Source organism: Motacilla alba, chromosome 26 (assembly GCF_015832195.1).
Source record: "Motacilla alba alba isolate MOTALB_02 chromosome 26, Motacilla_alba_V1.0_pri, whole genome shotgun sequence".
Lineage (NCBI taxonomy): Eukaryota > Metazoa > Chordata > Aves > Passeriformes > Motacillidae > Motacilla > Motacilla alba.
The window spans coordinates 6,092,453-6,109,245 of record NC_052041.1 but is presented as its reverse complement, the minus strand read 5'-3'; the positions used below and the strand labels follow the sequence as shown (position 1 = coordinate 6,109,245).

The window sequence follows — 16,793 nt, the reverse complement described above, 5'->3', positions numbered from 1 at the left end:
CGTGCCGGTCCGTGCCGGTCCGGTTCAGTACGTGCCGGTCCAGCCCGTGCCGGTCCGGGTCAGTACGTGCCGGGGCAGTCCGTGCTGTGCCGTGCCGGTCCGTGCCGGTCCGGGTCAGTACGTGCCGGGGCAGTCCGTGCTGTGCCGTGCCGGTCCGTGCCGGTCCGGGTCAGTACGTGCCGGTCCGGGTCAGTACGTGCCGGGGCGGTCCGTGCCGGTCCGTGCCGTGCGGGTCCGGGTCAGTACGTGCCGGGCCGGTTCAGTCCGTGCCGTGCCGTGCCGTGCCGGTCCGTGCCGTGCCGGTCCGTGCCGTGCCGGTTCAGTACGTGCCGGTCCAGCCCGTGCCGGTCCGGGTCAGTACGTGCCGGGGCAGTCCGTGCCGGTCCGTGCCGGTCCGTGCCGGTCCGGTTCAGTACGTGCCGGTCCAGCCCGTGCCGGTCCGGGTCAGTACGTGCCGGGGCAGTCCGTGCTGTGCCGTGCCGGTCCGTGCCGGTCCGGGTCAGTACGTGCCGGGGCGCACGGCCGGGCCCGCGGGGCTCGGGGGGGCGGGCAGGGGTCGGGGGGGCCGCGAGGCGCACGTGGCGCGCGGGGGGCGGGGCGCGGCTGGGCACGCCCCCGCCCGCCCCCCGCGCCCCTCCGCCCTTATAGCGGCGGGGGCGGGGGCGGCCGCACTCGGCGGCGGCGGCACCCGCAGGTAGGGCGCGGGCGGCCCACGTGGCGCCACGGGACGGGCGAGCGAGGGGGCGAGCGAGGGGGGGCTCGGGGTCAGGCCCCGGCTCTGGGATCCGCACGCACTCCGGCGGCTCCGCGCTCCCCGGCGCCGCAGCTGCCGCCCCGGCTGTGAGGTCCCGGAGCCGGTGATGGTCCCGGGCCGTTCTTGGGGCGGGGGGCCGCCCCTGCGGCCGGTCGCGCAGCCCGTCCGTTCGGAGGCCGGTTGGTTCCACACCGGCGTTTGTGGCTGTGCTGGAACCGCCGCTTCAGTCTCCCCCGCCCCCGAGCCGGGGGGGGAGCCATGTTTTGTTCCCGCTCGGGTATGGCCGCGTGGTGAGGATCCCTCAGCGCCCTGCCCCGACCGCCCTCGCTCCTCTCTCACCGGCAGTAGCGCCCGGGGGTGGGGGTTTCCCTGGCCTCCTTCTCGCGGCGAACGGTGAGGATGGATGGTGGTGGCCTCGGGGGGCCCGGGTAGCCCAGGTGCCTCGCGGTGGGTGTTGCGTGTCCTGGGGAGCTCCTCGTTTCCCCTGCCCGGCCCCTCAGGCCACTCTCCCCAGCGTGTGTGTGGGGCCGCGCGGGGGAATCTCCGCACCATTTGAGGGTGCTCGATAAACTATGGGTCGCAGGAAAGAGGTGATCACCGTGTGTGTGTTTGGCTCTTGATAAAGGCAGGGAGGGCCTGGAAGCTGCGTGGGAGCTATGCCCTAGGAGTGGGTCTGCGGTATTGGGGTGCACGGGGGTCCCCCCCGTCCCCATGGGGAGCGTTCCTGCAGCCTTCAGCATCTGGGTGAGCCCTGCATCGCGATGCCGCTCATACCGGCCTTCAGGTGACTCCTCCTGGCAGGTGCTCAGAGCTGCACCTCGGGCATTCGAGGCTGCTCCGGTGGGTGAGTCACCCAAGGCGTTCAGCACCGTGATTCCCTGCTGGCGGTGCAGGATAGACTGCGGAACCTGCACCGGAGTGCTCCGGCTCCAGGAAAGGTGCCTTTAGCGCTTATTTCTGCCTTGCTCAGGGAGGAGGTGGTAGTAAGGTCATGATGGCCCCATAGATGTTTGGGGCGTGCATCCACTCTCTGGTGTGCGAATCAGTCAGCTGGCGAGGCGTTGCGATGACCAGCAGCAGAAAGCTGGGGCTGCTGGAGCTCAGTGGTGGCTGGTGGTGGCTTATACTTGTGGGGCAGCAAGGGGCTGTCAGAACACTCCTAGAGGCAGCACCTACTGGCTCTGGTCCTGGGGTCTGCTCTAGTTGAAGCCTCGTGGCCTCTGGCAGGTGTTTGCTGGCCCCAGGGTGAGATGCTTGGGGAGCTTATTGGGGCTGGGCTCTGGACATGCTGCTGGAATGCTTCACCCAGGGTGGGTGTTGCAGGTCGGGCAGGAGTCCTGCAGCTGAAGGGTGCACAAATGCATCACGAAAGTGAACAATGCCAGAGGGTTTGAAACTTGACTCAGGCAAAGGGGATGAGTGAACAGGAGGATCATAGGAAATTGTGAATTGCATCTTTGGCAGGAGAGGTGAGATTTGTGTCCTGAAACAGTCAATGGCCTGAGTGCTTACACCCTGCCCCTTAAGTGTGGACCTTTTGCACAATTGTTACTCGTGTTCTCCAGCTTCAAGCTTTTTTTTTTTTTCTGAGGAAAAAGGTGGGTTTTCTTAGTTGCATCACAAGGAAGCAGGTATAATGATTCTGGTTTTGTGCCTTTCTGTGAGCCTTAAGTCTTTTTGTGGCGCACAGGTATCCCATTTTCATGCTAAGTGAGGTAATTTAGTGCTGCTGGATTCTCCTGGGTATCTTTGCGCTGTTTCCTTGGCTGTGTCTGGAAGGAAAGGAGCAGTGCTGACAAATGGGCCAGGGCAGGGAGCAGCTGGGGTGTGCTGGGTGTAAAGAAACTCCCCCAAGCTGCTGATAGTGCCTTTGTTGGGAAGGAACTTCCTTGGTCTTAGACGAACCGCTAGGGTGAAGGACCTCCCAATTACAAAGAAGTTCTGCTATTGTATGGCAGATCTCTTTGGGTGCCTGTGGCTGTCCTAGCTCCTTGGGAAGGTGTGAAACATTGTTCCCTTTCAGGATGTGTTACCTGGAAAAGGTGTGAATGGTCGCGTGTGCTTTCTCTTGGCTCCTGTTTGGCACAGTTGGCCTGATTTATCTGGCAGCTAAGGTGGAAAATACCCAGTGACTTTCATACTGTCATTTTATATCTCCTTTATGAGGAGTTGAAAAGCTGCACGTAGGCTTGGGAGGTGCATCTCATTAGGCCCTGTAGTGCAAATCTACTGTTGCACTTTTATGGCTTTTCCCATTTCCTCTTCTGGAATCAGCCTATAACAGACTCCTAAGAAAGTGGGAGTCTCTCTAGTGGTATTGGTATGACTCACTGTGTCCTTAGAGCCGCTGCAGAGTAGTTCTGTAGCCAAGGAAAATCCACGTGGGGCTGTAGTTAATTACTGAAACCCCAATCACCGTAGTGCTACTGGGCCCTTGGTGTGACCTCCTCTCCTGCCTCCATCCCAGTGCTGCCTTGGTCTTGGTTTGAGGGCTGGGTTCTTGGTGTGAGTGTCCCACTTCCATCTGTGTACTCCTGAGTCCTTGGTGTGACCTCCTCTCCCACCTCCACCCTTGTGCTTTGAGTCCTTGGTGTGCATGTCCCACCTCCATCCTGGTGCTTACTCATCTGTGGTTTGAGGGCTTGAAGGTAGCAATAATGTGGCAGTGGCTGGGATCAAAATTCAGACTCCTGCTCTTAGGGAAGGGACAGCCGGTTCAGTTTGATGGTAACCGTTGTGACTTTTTGTGATTTTGCAGCCCCCTGCTTTGCCAAGACACCCGGAGCTGTCTCTGGCTGGCATTGCGGGTCTCTAATGAAAGAATGCCGATGCTAGTCCATACTACATTTTTCTCATTCTGAAGATTTCTGGGAGGGCACAGGGTGTCCTGGGAGCGTTCCTGAGCACCGCTAGTGCAGGGAGGATCAACTCTGTGTCCTGGCAGAGCACTGCTTGTGCTCAGGGTGTGACTTAGAAGCCCTGTGCAGGGGCTTGAGCACCCACTGTCCCTTCCTGAGACAGGGGCTTGGCTGGCAGCTGGTGCCATGAGAATCCCTTTTCCTAGGGATGGGGGACAGTTAGAGAGGGGACTCTAGGTGCTGTGCTGGGGCTAAAGCTGATGTGAGCCCAGACTGCATGCAAGAGCTGCTTGCTTCACATAATAGTCTTGTAACTGGTCTGCAAACCCCTCTGGCTGCAGGGTTTTGGGTTAGAGGGCTCTAGAAGAGCCATGACCACAACTAGGCTCTGGTGTAGAAATGAGCCAGGCTTTCTCCCTTGGGCTTGTTGGTAGCTTGCTTGAGCTTGACTTCATGCTTTCTCACACCAGTAAGATGGTGGGTCCTTACTGAGCATTGCTGATGCTAACAACCAGGCCCAGCAGCCCCAGATGGCAGCTTCTCTGGTGGACATAAATAGCTGCTCATCTCTCTGGTTGGTTGGCTTCCCTCAAAGCTGCCAACAAACTATCCCAACATCTCACTTTGCAGGGCAGCTTGCAGCCTTTCTTGCCCTGTGCCATGCTGGGAGCGTTTTGGGGGCTGAGGGGCTGTGTCCACCGGAGAGACCAATTGTGAGTGTCCAGGGAAAGACCGTGGTTGTGCCCGGTGGGGTGAACAGGGCGGTCTGTGCCTCTGCGGGCTGAGGCTTGTGCTGCCAGTGGGGGAGCTGGAGGAGGGTGGCTGCCAATGCTGTGCCCCATGGCGTCTGTCTGTCTGCGTGCTGGTGTTGGCTCACCGGCCCGGCAGACCGGGGCATGTCTGGGAGCGTGTTGGCCATTCCTGGTGGGAAGAGGCACTGAGTGGGCTGGGCTGCTTCTGGCCAAAACCTTGAGCTTGCCTGTGCGGGCTGTCGGCCTTGAGTGAGCCCTGCCTGTGCTGCTGACCTTGGCTCACCCTGGCAGCAAAGGCCGGGCTGAGCAGGGCCTCAATTGACTATTGTCCTGGTGCAGAGCCCTTGGAAGCGCTGGGGAGTCACGTAGGCCATGTGCTGCCAGGTTAAACCCTGGCTGTGGGTGCCCACTGGAATTAGAGCTCTGTGCATAATGCTCTAAACCCGCTTAAAACTGGTGAAAGTGGTGTCTCAACTCCTGACAATCTCTATTTCATCTCACTTCAGGCCAGAAAAAGGCCAAATTTGAAGCTATAGAATGTTATTGGTTGTGAACAGCTGGTGATTGCCAGCCCCTTCATTTCCCCAGCAGGAGATCTCAGTTTACTTTCAGGGATCAGGAGAGATTCTGGGGGCCTGCCAGCTCCCCATGTTGGGCAAATGTCCCACGGATGTTTATGGCCCTGTGCTGAGCACTGGAAGAGCTTCTTGTGGTGAGCTGGGCTTGGGGGGGCTGGAGTGGCTAATTCTTTGGGCTGGGCTGATGGGAATGAGCTCCTGGGGAGCAGCACTACCATTTCCGCTGGGGGCTTGAGGGAAGAGCTCCCTCAGGGAGTGCGAACTCTGCTGTTAGCAAGGAGCAGCTTTGTGCCCATCCTGCCTGGCCTAGGTGTTTCACTGATGGCATTTCCAGACCAAAGGCTGGGTCCAGCTTACAAGGGCACAGGGTGCTCAAATGGCCGTTGGATAGCTGGGACATCCCTGGGCATCTTTTTGCTGTGGAGATCCTTCTCTGGACAATGCTATTCCATCTCAAGCTGGGGGAGCACAGGAGGAATAGAAAGCAGGAAGCAAAGACAGCAGAGCTGGGATGAGCCACTGTGGATTTCACACCTGCTTAGATGCCAGATGAACCTCTGCTGGCTGCAGCACAAATCTGTGTGGGCACTAGGCTGATGGTGGGTTGTGGGAGAAAGATTTGGGTCTCTCAGCTTGTCCTGCTTCATGGAGGAAGAATTGAGGCTCCCTGCCTGCCCTGCTCCAGTTCCCAGGTACTCAGAGAGCCCTGCTCCAGGGGAAAGGCTTTGTGAGCTCAAAGGGCAGCAGATGCCACTGAGTGTATACCCAGTGTAGGGAAGCCTTGAGCTGGAGAGATGTGTGAGTAGAGGCAGAGGTGTGTTGTGCCTGGGCAGGGCCTCTGCTTGGATGGGGGAAGATGTCCCTCTTCCTTTGACCCCAAAAAGAAGCCATGTGAACCACTTCAATAAAGGCTTTGCCCCAGAAATACTTTGGGGCATTTGCAGTGCTCTATAAATGTGAGCCTCTGTCTTTCTGTGCTGGAGTCCTGCCAATCTGAGCTTTCAAAAGCGCAGCAATTTACTGCATTATGTAACTAAAAGTCTTGAAATCGTACTGTTCCAGGCCCCTTTGGAGAAAGGATAACTGCTTGTGGCTGGGACCTAGGAGATGGCAGGGCTTTAGTCTCCTGAGGGATCTGTTTTGAGGTGATTCCATCCTCATTGCCTCAATTCCTGCTCTCACTATTGCAATGTAGAGGAGGGTGGCTGTAGGCTACTCATTCCTGCAGATTAGTCAGGACTTTTATAGGGAGCAGTTGTGATATTCACAGTCATTACTTGGTCTCATCAGTCTTAATTACTGCAAATATGGTTATTTTATTTCCTAATAGGGCAAACTGTAGCTGGCTGCCTGGCAGCTGTGAATTTGATTTCTAATCACATCTTACATGTTGCAGCTCTTCCAAAACAGAGCTGAAAATGTCATAACTGTGTTCTGGTTGTTTTTTGTTTTTTTAATTTCCATTTTTGCAAAAGGGAGGGAATCTTTCCAGTTGGGCAGGCTCCCTTACATGTGCTTTATTTTTTTTTCTCACTTGTTTGAAACTAGTTCTGTGTGGGAGCAAGAAGTAAATCGTCAAGAAGCCTAATGCAGTTGAATTATGAGCTTTCTAAAACTGGTCTTTCTTAGTAAGGATTTTCAGCGAGTCAGGGAATAGTGTTGTGGCATGCAGAACACTGCGTAAACTCTCTGGCGTCAGACTTTGGGAATCTTTGGTCTCAAAACCTTGTTCAGCTCAAGGCTCTTCATTGTGCCTCAGCGATGCAAGAGAGGTCATGTCTAACCTGCCAGAAGCCTTTTATTTTACAGAGAGATGCCACCTCAGCACCTGCAGGAGGAGAAATGCTGCTTGTCGGGGAAGAAAAAAATAAATTAACCAAGCCACAGTCATTTTGGAGCAGTTGAGCTCCTTGGGAGCAGTGAAAGAATTAAACCAGTGTATATGTCTCAGGAACAAAAGGGAAAAATCCCCAACACCTCATCAAAACCTCCTCAGCCTTTGCCTTGTATGGCTTTTATTGCCTGTAGTTTTAATTACTGCTCACAAGTAGATTATATTCCTTTCTGGGAACTTTTATAGCCAACACCTGGTAGTTTCAGCTTTCAAAAATGTTTTGGATAAATCTTTGTGGTTGGATGATGCTTTAGGGTTCACTGAAGGCTGTGAAAATTCAGTGTGACTCAAAGCAAGAAGTGGCGGAAGCTGCAGTGTGCAGCTTGTGTGGGGAGGGCATGTTCAGCAATTCCCAGCGCTCCTGGTGGGTGGGTGGGCTGCTCTGTGTTCCAAGAGACCAGACTGCGTTGGGAGTCTCTGAAGCCTGGCCGCTCCCTCGGTGGCTGCTGGTCCCACGTGGGTGCCCACAGGTGTGTGTTGGGCCAGGGACCTGCCTGCAGCCAGACACCAGAGATGCGGCTCATCCTGTTGAGTCCCAGAGAGGCAATCGGAAGAAATGGGCTCTGGCTCCTGGGCATAGTTCAGCTGTGGACGTGCCAGGGGCAGCGTCTTGTCAATGATTCCTTTGTTGGAGTGGCGGGTGCCTTGGAGCTGCTCATGATGGTCATGTGTTGCACTGGCCCGGATGCAGGAAAATACCCTGCCAGCGAAAAATCATTGTCTGGGTCACACTAAACTAGTCTTAGCAGCTTACAGAATCCGACCTCCTGTGCTTTTCTTCCTCTCACCCTGTGTGGGTCTGGGGCATCACCGCAGCCAGGTGTCAGGTGGCTCTGGCAAACCTGGGCTGTATCAGATAACTGCCGCCAGTCCCTCCAGTGCCAGGTAGGAAGGAGCAGGATCTCCCCATGACCCTGCATCACCAGCTGTGCTTCTACCAGGACACTGGGATCCCAGCCTTGGGTGTGCACCAAGGGACACAGAGTGAGTGAAAAGGCAGGAGCCTGTAGTCCTGTAGTGTGTGTTATAGGGATGTGCCAGGTAAATGCTGGCATGTCAGCAGCCATGGATGAGATGGTAATCGCTGTGAGCTGGGGCGGATACAGGCTATAAATAGGAGGGAGGCTGCACCTCTCTGAGCCAGCACCACGCTGCTTTGAGGTTGTCGCTCTGCTTGGTATGACCTCAGGAGCTCTGGAAAAGACTCTCCTGCTCGAAGGCTTTTTCCTTGAGTGCAAACCTGAGCAGCAGAGAGCTGTGGAGTGTGGGGTGGGCTCTGGTGAGGGAGCCTAATGCCATCCCCTTGGCTAGTGGGGATGGTGCTTAATATGGGTGGGTGAGGTGGGGGTATTTCTGGCTGTGAGGCTGGGGAGGGCTGCAGTCCATCAGAAAATGCCTTCTGAAATCTCTGGGGGTGCACAGGAGTTCTGGGGCTGGTAGTGGTTTCTGTGGCTTTGCATGTTGTGACCCTTGTTTGTGAGCAGCTGCCCTTGCTACAGTTCTGTGCTGTGATGCCTTGTGCTGCTCTCAGCTGCCTGGACCAGCCTTTATTTGGAGTAACAGCAGCCCTGGAGTGTGAGTTCTGCTGCTGTGTGGTCCCATGCATGAACAGCCTTTGATGGTCTCTAGATTGCTCCCAATCAGCCTCTCCGAGGGAATTCCACACTTCAGCAAGCCTGAATGACACTTTCCTGTTTATTGTTTTCTAGTCACTTCTAGTTTTGAACTTTTTAGGTGAATTGTTTTTATACTTCGGTGCTTTGCGAAGACTGCCATAGCCTTTTTGATCAAGGAGGAGGGTTTGGATGCAGTTGGGCCTGGAGGTGCCCTGCCAGGGCCAAACTGCAGGGGAACCAGGCTCTGCTGGGACTGCTCTGTGTGCATCCACCTCCCCCTTCTCTGGTGGCATATGAGAGCCTTCCTTGGTCACCGCTCAGGCTAAGTTTAGCCATAGCCCATGACCTTTGGGGATGGTGAGTGTGCTGTGACACCCAACTGCCCTTTTGCAGCAGAAATAGTGTCCTGTTCAGCTCATTCATGGGGACTTACTTCCCCTCTGTGTATCTGTGTTTAATAACCTTGGTGTGCAGCTCCAGCTCTAGGTGGCCTGGGTCTTCCTGGGAATTTGCAGTGCTGGTGTTGCACTTCTGGGGGTGCTGTGGGAGCTCTGCCCATGGAGATGAGTCCTGGCTGCTGTCACAGACACTGTCTGCCCTTTCCAGCTTAGGTCAGGGTGTCACATCTTAAATTTGTCACTTAAAAATGTGTGCTGATGGGGCTCCTAAAGGCCAGCTGCAATCTGAGCATGTGCTTTGGAGTGGCCCACTGTGCCGGTGATCCTGGGGTGCTCTCACCTCACGGATCAACTTTCCTCATGGTGGTGGGGGCACTGGTGCTGTGCCAGCCTTGCAAACAGAGCTTGAGCTGTGCAGTTGTATGCCAGGAGCAGAGATTCTGCTTTCAGCTGAGGCAATGCTTTGTCCTTTGCAGATCTTTGATCCCCAACTGAATCATCGCCGACTTGATTCAAGATGCCACCGGCCATCGGAGGCCCCGCAGGATACACTCCTCCTGAAGGAGGATGGGGATGGGCTGTGGTCATCGGAGCCTTCATTTCCATTGGTTTTTCCTATGCCTTTCCCAAATCTATCACAGTGTTCTTCAAAGAGATTGAGGTCATCTTCAATGCCTCCAGCAGCAAAGTGTCCTGGATCTCCTCCATCATGCTGGCTGTTATGTATGCTGGAGGTAAGTGGGGTGGAGGCAGTGGTACTTGTGCTCCTGCATCACAGCACAAGATGCTGCTCTCCTGCTGGGGCTGGTGATTCCCACCTGGCTGTAGTTACAACAACCAAAGTTTTGCTAACACTTGGAATTCTCTCCTTATCTGAGAGCAAAACCTCCCTTAATCAGTTTTCTTAAAGGAGGTTGCTCAGAAAGTTCCATTTAATGCCCAGAATGCAAAAACCGGGTTAATCTGTCCTCCTCTGCAAAGCTGTAAAATCTTTCCGGGGAATTATGACTTGTGTAATTCTGCCCTTGTCCTTGTTACAGTGAGTTGCAGATGCTGTGTCTACTCCCAGCATCCTCCTGAAGGCCAGGGAGCTGCTGTGCTACATGTGGCAATGTGGCAGCTCTGCTCTTAGGGGCACTTTCAGATAAGACATTGATTTTTTTGTGGGTTTTTTTTTTTTTTTTTTTCAATTCAGGGAATAGTGGGTGTGTGTAGAAATCTGTCATCGCTTTCTCGTCAGCTCTCGTCAGCTCGTTGTGCTTGGAGTGCACTGAATCCTCATGCCACATGTTACTGCTTGCTGGTGCCAAGCAGTGCCGTAGGCAGCTTATGCTGTTCGAGGATGGTAGTGTGCTCTGGAAGTACAGAGACATGAGCAGAATAAGGCAAACCCACCTAAACTAAAACAGCTCCACTCCCTCCCCTGTCCTTCAGAAGCTGCCTTTTGAAGGCTTTTAACTCTCAAGCTGGGTACTTTATACATGTTTTTAGTGGGTAAAGAGCATGCAGAGTGTTCCTGGTCTCCAGACCCTAGGGTCTTGTATGTGCCTGCAAACACAGTCTTGTGCTGGGCTGAAAGAAACACTGTGAGCCTGCTGTTGTGGCCACTTCAGAGGCAAATGGGAGCTTGTCCCAGCTGCCAGTCCCCAGCTGGCAAGTTGCCTGCAGCCTTGTTGGATTTGTGCATCCAAAGGAGCTGACGTCAGCTCCCGGCTGAGCACGAGGCTTTTCCTTTGCAGGGAACAGGCTCTGCTTTGTCCTCGCTCAGCTAGCGAAGCGACCAGCACATTTCCCTTCTCCAATGTTGTAACAAGCTTGTAAACCGTGTAACTGCCTTAATGAGACCCAAACTGGGCCATTCCTCCTCTCCCAATAGCTCAGAGCTGGTTCTTCTGGGGGCACTGTCTGGAGCTGCCTGGCAGCAGGGGTAAGAACTCCCTCCTCCACTATTCCAGTAGTGGTTGTCCCCATGTCCCCCTCCCTCCATGGTGATTCTGTCCCTCCTGCTTCCACTGAGCTGTAGCCATTAAATTCCAGCAGCTGCTGGCCTTGAGCTGCTTGCCCATATGCTGGTGGCAGGGATGCTGAAAGTACCCCAGATCTACCTGGGTGCATTTTTCCCCCAGAAGGTGGTCAGGTACTGAACAGTGGCCACAGCCACAAGGCTGCCAGAGCTCAAGGAGCATTTTGGACAATACTCTCAAGCAGAAGGTGGCATTGTTGGGGTTGTCCTGTGAAGAGCCGGGAATTGGACTTGATTCTTGAGGATCACTTCCATCTCAGGACTTTTTATTCATCCCCCAGCTGCTGAAGCACAGGAATTGCTGCTGCCCCATTCATTCCTGCCTGAAACCAGACCCTTCACTGAGTCTGAATTGCACTGGAGCAGTCCCAGTGTGCCTCCCATTTTCCCCATCTCCTAGGACACCTGCTTGCTTGGAGGCTGAAAAAGTAGTTCATCCTCTGGAGTAGTGGAATCTCACAGAGCTGGGGCAGCTTCTGTGCTGGGTAGGGCTAGGTGTGAGGAAGCAGCACATTTCCCTACAGCTCCCTGTGCGGTATCCGTCAGGATGCAGTGATATCATGGTGTCAAATGCTCCTTTGTCAGCCCCATGTTGGGATTAGATTCCATTACTTACATGTTTTTGGCAGCTTGGGCAATCAAGTTAGATCAGGTAATGTTTAGTTAAAAATGCTTCCAGTGAATCTAGAAAACAGGTATGGGTATTATTTTCCTTTAAAAAAGTGGGGGATGGGGAGAATTGCCCCTAGAGTACCTGGTGCTGCCCAACTGGGTGGCTTCTTGCTGATTGCCCTTTGGAGCCTGCTATTTCCAGGTGGACTTCCTGGAAGAAAGGCTGTGGCTGCCTTTAGACTCTTCAGGAGCATCACGTTTGCTGAGTTCAAGGTTCAGGTTTTGCAAAGTGCTGAGTGCTCTGTGCAACTTGTGATGTGGTAGCTCCCAGGTGCTGCTGCTGCTGCCTCTCATGGGACCAGAGCCATGGCCCATCCCTGGTGGCATTGCACTGGAGCCTCTGGTAGCAGAGAGCAGAATGCTGTGGGGCTGGGAGCAGCCTCTGCAGCACCAAGGCTTCTGTAACCTGCTCCAGGCTTTGTTTAAACTAGGCAAAAAGGTCAAGTACCATCCGAGGATCCATGAATAACATGTTGACAACCTCTCTGTCTGTTAATGGCAAAGCAAGGTCTGTTAATATTCAATGGATGTTCATTCAGTGTATTTAAATACATTTTAGTGTCTGTAGAGCATGCTTGGCAGTCTCTAATCACTGTTTGCTTTGGATTAAAGCACCTGATACTGAAGCACTTAAAAAGGCAATTGGCCCCTGTCTGCATTAAGGGGTAGCAGTGAAAACAGAAGCACCCCTTCTCCTGGGGCAGTGCTGCTTCTCTCCAAGCCCTGGGGAGCTTCACCTGCACCCGGAGAAGGTATTTCCTCACAGCTTCCTCGGGTCTTGATCAGAAACCTCTGGCAGGAGATGTGCAGTTGCTTTGTGGCTGAGCCCCCAGCCCATGGTGGGTGGGTGGCCGCAAGTAGGGCAGAGCTCTCAGCGCAGCATGAGGCAGGTGCTTCAGCCTGTCCCAAAGCCCTGTCTCTGGGGGCAGCTGGTGGCCAGGCAGCCCTTATTTCAGCCCACAGAAGGCAACTTGCTCAGAGAAGTCAAAGCTTTGTGCTTCAACAATTCTCTCTCTCTTATGGCTGGTTTAGATTAGATACTTAGGAAGAAATTCTTCCATGAGGGTGATGAGGCCCTGGCACAGAGAAGCCTAGAAAAGCTGTGTCTGCCCCATCCCTGGAAATGGCCAAGACTGGGTTGGATGGGGCTTGCAGCAACCTGTTCTAGTAGAAAGTGTCCCTGCCCATGGCAGGGAGCTAGAACAAGATGATCTTTAAGGTCCCTTCCAACCCAAACCGTTTTGTGATTGTTATCTCCAGCTGCCTCTGAACCTTCTGTCCTTTCCCCTTAGCCCAGTTCCCTCACTGGGAGAAGCAGTGCTGTGTGAAAGCTGGAATCCTCTGACAGTAAAGCTGCAGTGTGCTTGTGTGTGTGTGTTTGGTCTCTCATGCAAAGATAACTCCTCTCTGGTGCATGTCCTTTGTTTGCCCAGGCCCCATCAGCAGCATCCTGGTGAACAAGTATGGCAGCCGGCCCATCATGATCGTCGGCGGCTGCCTGTCCGGCTGTGGGCTGATCGCAGCCTCCTTCTGCAACACGGTGGAGGAGCTCTACTTCTGTGTTGGGGTCATAGGGGGTAAGTGATAGCTCTGCCCTAGTGGGGCAGTGAAAGGAGCAACTTTGGCCCAGTAATTATTAATTGATGTCTGAATTTGCATAAGTTCTGGTTCTTGTCACTGCCTGGGTGCCTCTTTAGCTGGCAGCAGGGGCTGACTCCTGCTCATGCCAGCTGGGAAGCGGGTGGGTCAGTCGTTATGGACTGGCTTGGGCACTGGTGGAATCACCATCCCTGGAAGTGTTCAAAAAGCATGTGGATGTTACACTTGGAGACATGGGTTAATGGGGACCTGGGAGTGCTGGGGCAATGGTTGGACTCCATTTCTTAGAGGGCTTTTCTAACCTCAATGATTCCATGATTCTAAGTTGGAAATAGAGCTGTGAACTCCCCGGAACTGAAACCCCACTTGTCCTACCAGCCCTTCTGCCAGTGCTGCTGGAGGCATCCAAGCCTTGAGCCCCTTATCTCTCTCCTGCAGGTCTTGGACTTGCCTTCAACCTGAACCCTGCCTTAACCATGATTGGCAAGTACTTCTTTAAGAAGCGTCCACTGGCCAATGGGCTGGCAATGGCAGGCAGCCCTGTCTTCCTCTCTACCCTGGCACCCGTCAACCAGCTCTTCTTTGGCATATTTGGCTGGCGTGGCAGCTTCCTCATCCTGGGTGGCCTCCTGCTGAACTGCTGCGTGGCTGGATCCCTGATGCGGCCCATAGGTCCCAAGCCGGATCAGCTGAAGAAGAAAGAGGCCAATAAAGAAGTGCAGCAGGAGGCTGGGAAAGCAGGGAAAAAGGATGATGGTGACACCAGCACGGACCTCATTGATGGAAAGGCCAAGAAAGAGAAGAGCTCAGTCTTCCAGACAATCAACAAATTCTTGGACCTGTCTCTATTCACGCACAGGGGCTTCCTGCTCTATCTGTCAGGCAATGTAATCATGTTCTTCGGGTTGTTCGCTCCCCTGGTCTTCCTCAGCAATTACGCAAAGAGCAAGAAGATTCCTAGTGACTCTGCAGCCTTCCTGCTCTCCATACTGGCCTTCGTGGACATGTTTGCCAGACCTTCCATGGGACTGGTGGCAAACACCAAATGGGTCAGACCCCGCATCCAGTATTTCTTTGCCATCTCTATTATTTACAATGGTGTTTGCCACCTCTTGCTCCCTATGTCCACCAGCTATGCTGGCTTCTGCATTTATGCTGGCTTCTTTGGCTTTGCCTTTGGCTGGCTGAGCTCGATCCTGTTTGAGACCCTGATGGACCTGGTGGGAGCTCAGCGGTTCTCCAGCGCTGTTGGCCTGGTGACCATCGTGGAGTGCTGCCCTGTTCTTCTGGGACCCCCTATGCTAGGTAGGGTGTGCTGTGCCTGGAGAACTCACTTGAGGATGTGGTTTTAGTGGGGTGGTGCTGGGTTGGTGATTGAACTTGATGATCTTAAACGTCTTTCCCAACCTTAAATGATTCTATGATTCTTTGACTCTGGCTGTCCTGCCTGGACTTGCTGAGTGGTGGTGGGTTCCCTTGAGCCATGGGCAGCCCATGGCACTGGGGCAGCAGTCGGGAGACCACCCCAGCATCTGAGGAATGGCCAAGGAAGTGGGATCTGAACCCCTGGTGCAGGGTAGGGGAGCAGGGAATAAAGGAATGTGGGAGAGGTCCTTGTCTGCATGTGAGGGTGATGGGCTTGGGCTGCTCTTGGGAATATCTCCATGACCTGGAGCTGCTTTGGGGGCTTCTTGCTGAGCCGTACCCTCTCTTGTCTTTTAGGGAAACTCAATGACGTGTATGGTGACTACAAGTACACGTACTGGGCCTGTGGGGTTGTCCTGATCATCTCTGGGATCTACCTCTTCATCGGGATGGGCATCAACTATCGCCTGGTGGCCAAGGAGGAGAAAGCGAAGAAGGAAGGGAAGGAGGACGAGACCAACATTGATGAGGCTGGGAAGAAGAAAGAGGCAAAAAATGATGTGGCCCCCTCACCTCAGAAGAATGTGGAGGGTGGTGTCAAAGAGGAGGAGAGCCGCATGTGAGGGACCGGTGTTGATCCCGGGGTGTCGGGGAAGCGCTGCTGCCCCAGTGCGGTGGCTGGGGCAGAGCTCCACTGGCGCTGGGGGGCCGTAAGAAGTGTTTAAACCGGGTGTTCATTTTTAAACAGGCTCTGAGTTGTCTTTCCATCTGTGTTAAACAAAGGTAACAGGACTACACATGCAGTATCCTCGTGTGTCCAGGGGCAGGGGAGCTTTTATAGTCTGGCTTTTTAACAGTAACTTGAATGTACTAATATGTGCCTTACAGTCTCCATATCTAGCTGAATCTGAATGAGCCTTAACTCTAAACTGTGCTTTAGCTCTGTATTCTGCTGGGGGTTGGGGGGTGGGGGGTTATGTCTGTGTTTTGGGGAGTTCTGTTGTTAAAAAGCCATAAAAAGCAGGATACTGGATTTGTTGAAGCACAATGGGCTTCAGGGCCGGCCCTGGATGAATACTGCTTCACACGCTTCTTACTGCAGGTCCTCTGAAGGGGAGATGCAGGCATGGGGCAAGGTGCTCCTTAACCGCCATGCCCAGTGCCTCCTGGCTCTTTAGGTGGTCTTTTAGGTATGTTTTGAAAACACTTTAGCTACTGTAGTTCTTTAAAATCCCTGTTTTTGTAGCTGTTCTCTCATGGGATATTCAGGTTGAAGAAAGATGGCTGCGGTTCTTGTTGGGCAGCGTCACCCACTCCAGGGCTGTGGCAGCCCTGCTTGCCCAAGCCTTCCTTGGGGTGTGTTGGGGTCCCCCCTGCCTCCCCACTCTGCCTCAATAGTGCCTCTTCTCAGCCCAGCGCTGGGTGATGTGGAATGGGCTTAGGTTGTGGTGCTGGCATTCACGCTGCTGTTGGCTGTGCTGCCCCATCCTGCCCGTGGGTGGGCTTCCACCACAGCATCCCATCCAGCCAAGTGTTTTGGGTGCCTGACCTTGGGCAGAGTGGTGAGGTGGGTGGAGATGGTACATCCCTGAGACTTTTTCTGCTTTTGCTCTTTTATCTGTTAGAGAAACCTCTTTTACTTGCTTCTGTTCAACTGAGATCTTAAGGCGGTGGATGCTGAACCTCTCACATCTAGGACACGTAAGGGGGAGGAAAGAATTTGTACGTATTTATTTTTTATTTTTTAGTGTTGGAAAATATCTCAACGTACGTGGAGCAGGTTAATGGCTCTCAAGTTCTAGTAAATGTTGATCAGAATTCATGTTAAGAGGCTTGAGTTTTTTCAAATAAACTTGTTTTTTTACAATTTACTCATCAAATGTTGAACTTCTTTCTTAGAAGTGAGATTTCTATGCGCCAGATCATGTAGATTTAGGGTCAATTTTGAGGATAGGGTGAGTGGGGCTGTGGTGGGGCCTGGCTCTCCACTTGCTGCTCCAGCACCCTGTGGAAGCTGGACACACTGAGAGGCTGAGATGCCCCTTTCCAGCTGGAAGAGGAGGCTTTGGTTGGCAGTTAAGATGGCAACAGCATAGTGTCCTCATGCCCCTCTGGTTTTAGAAACCTACAAAAACCCTTGAGAACTGCCTTGATTGTGAGGGGGAGGGACGTGCACTTAGAAGTCTGAGTAATGTGCAGATGCTCTTGCTGCCTGTTCCCTTCCAAGATGAGTGGAACCACACCTGTATGGGGCTGAACTAAATGAGGGGTTAAATGAAGGTGG

The 16,793-nt window shown here is 53.7% G+C and overlaps 1 protein-coding gene across 2 annotated transcripts; it reads left to right on the top strand.

The window, feature by feature from the left end:
- Positions 1-631: 631 nt before the first annotated feature.
- On the top strand, positions 632-16,381 carry SLC16A1 (solute carrier family 16 member 1). Of its 2 annotated transcripts, none has more exons than XM_038162491.1 (5): positions 632-694; positions 9,327-9,584; positions 12,979-13,122; positions 13,583-14,449; positions 14,867-16,381. In XM_038162491.1, exons 2-5 carry the CDS (start codon positions 9,368-9,370, stop codon positions 15,130-15,132), a joined length of 1,494 nt encoding a protein of 497 aa, XP_038018419.1. In that variant the 5' UTR covers positions 632-694; positions 9,327-9,367; the 3' UTR covers positions 15,133-16,381. The 2 variants fall into 2 exon arrangements, with proteins under 2 accessions (XP_038018419.1, XP_038018420.1); XM_038162492.1 differs by lacking the exon at positions 632-694 and adding an exon at positions 7,798-7,820.
- The last annotated feature ends 412 nt before the right edge of the window (positions 16,382-16,793 follow it).

Coding starts and splice junctions, on each gene's coding strand:
- SLC16A1 (XM_038162491.1), top strand. CDS start 9,368: ATGCCACCGGCCATCGGAGGCCCCGCAGGATACACTCCTCCTGAAGGA. Junction 9,585..12,978: donor GGCTGTTATGTATGCTGGAG/GTAAGTGGGGTG, acceptor TTGTTTGCCCAG/GCCCCATCAGCAGCATCCTG. Junction 13,123..13,582: donor CTGTGTTGGGGTCATAGGGG/GTAAGTGATAGC, acceptor TCTCTCCTGCAG/GTCTTGGACTTGCCTTCAAC.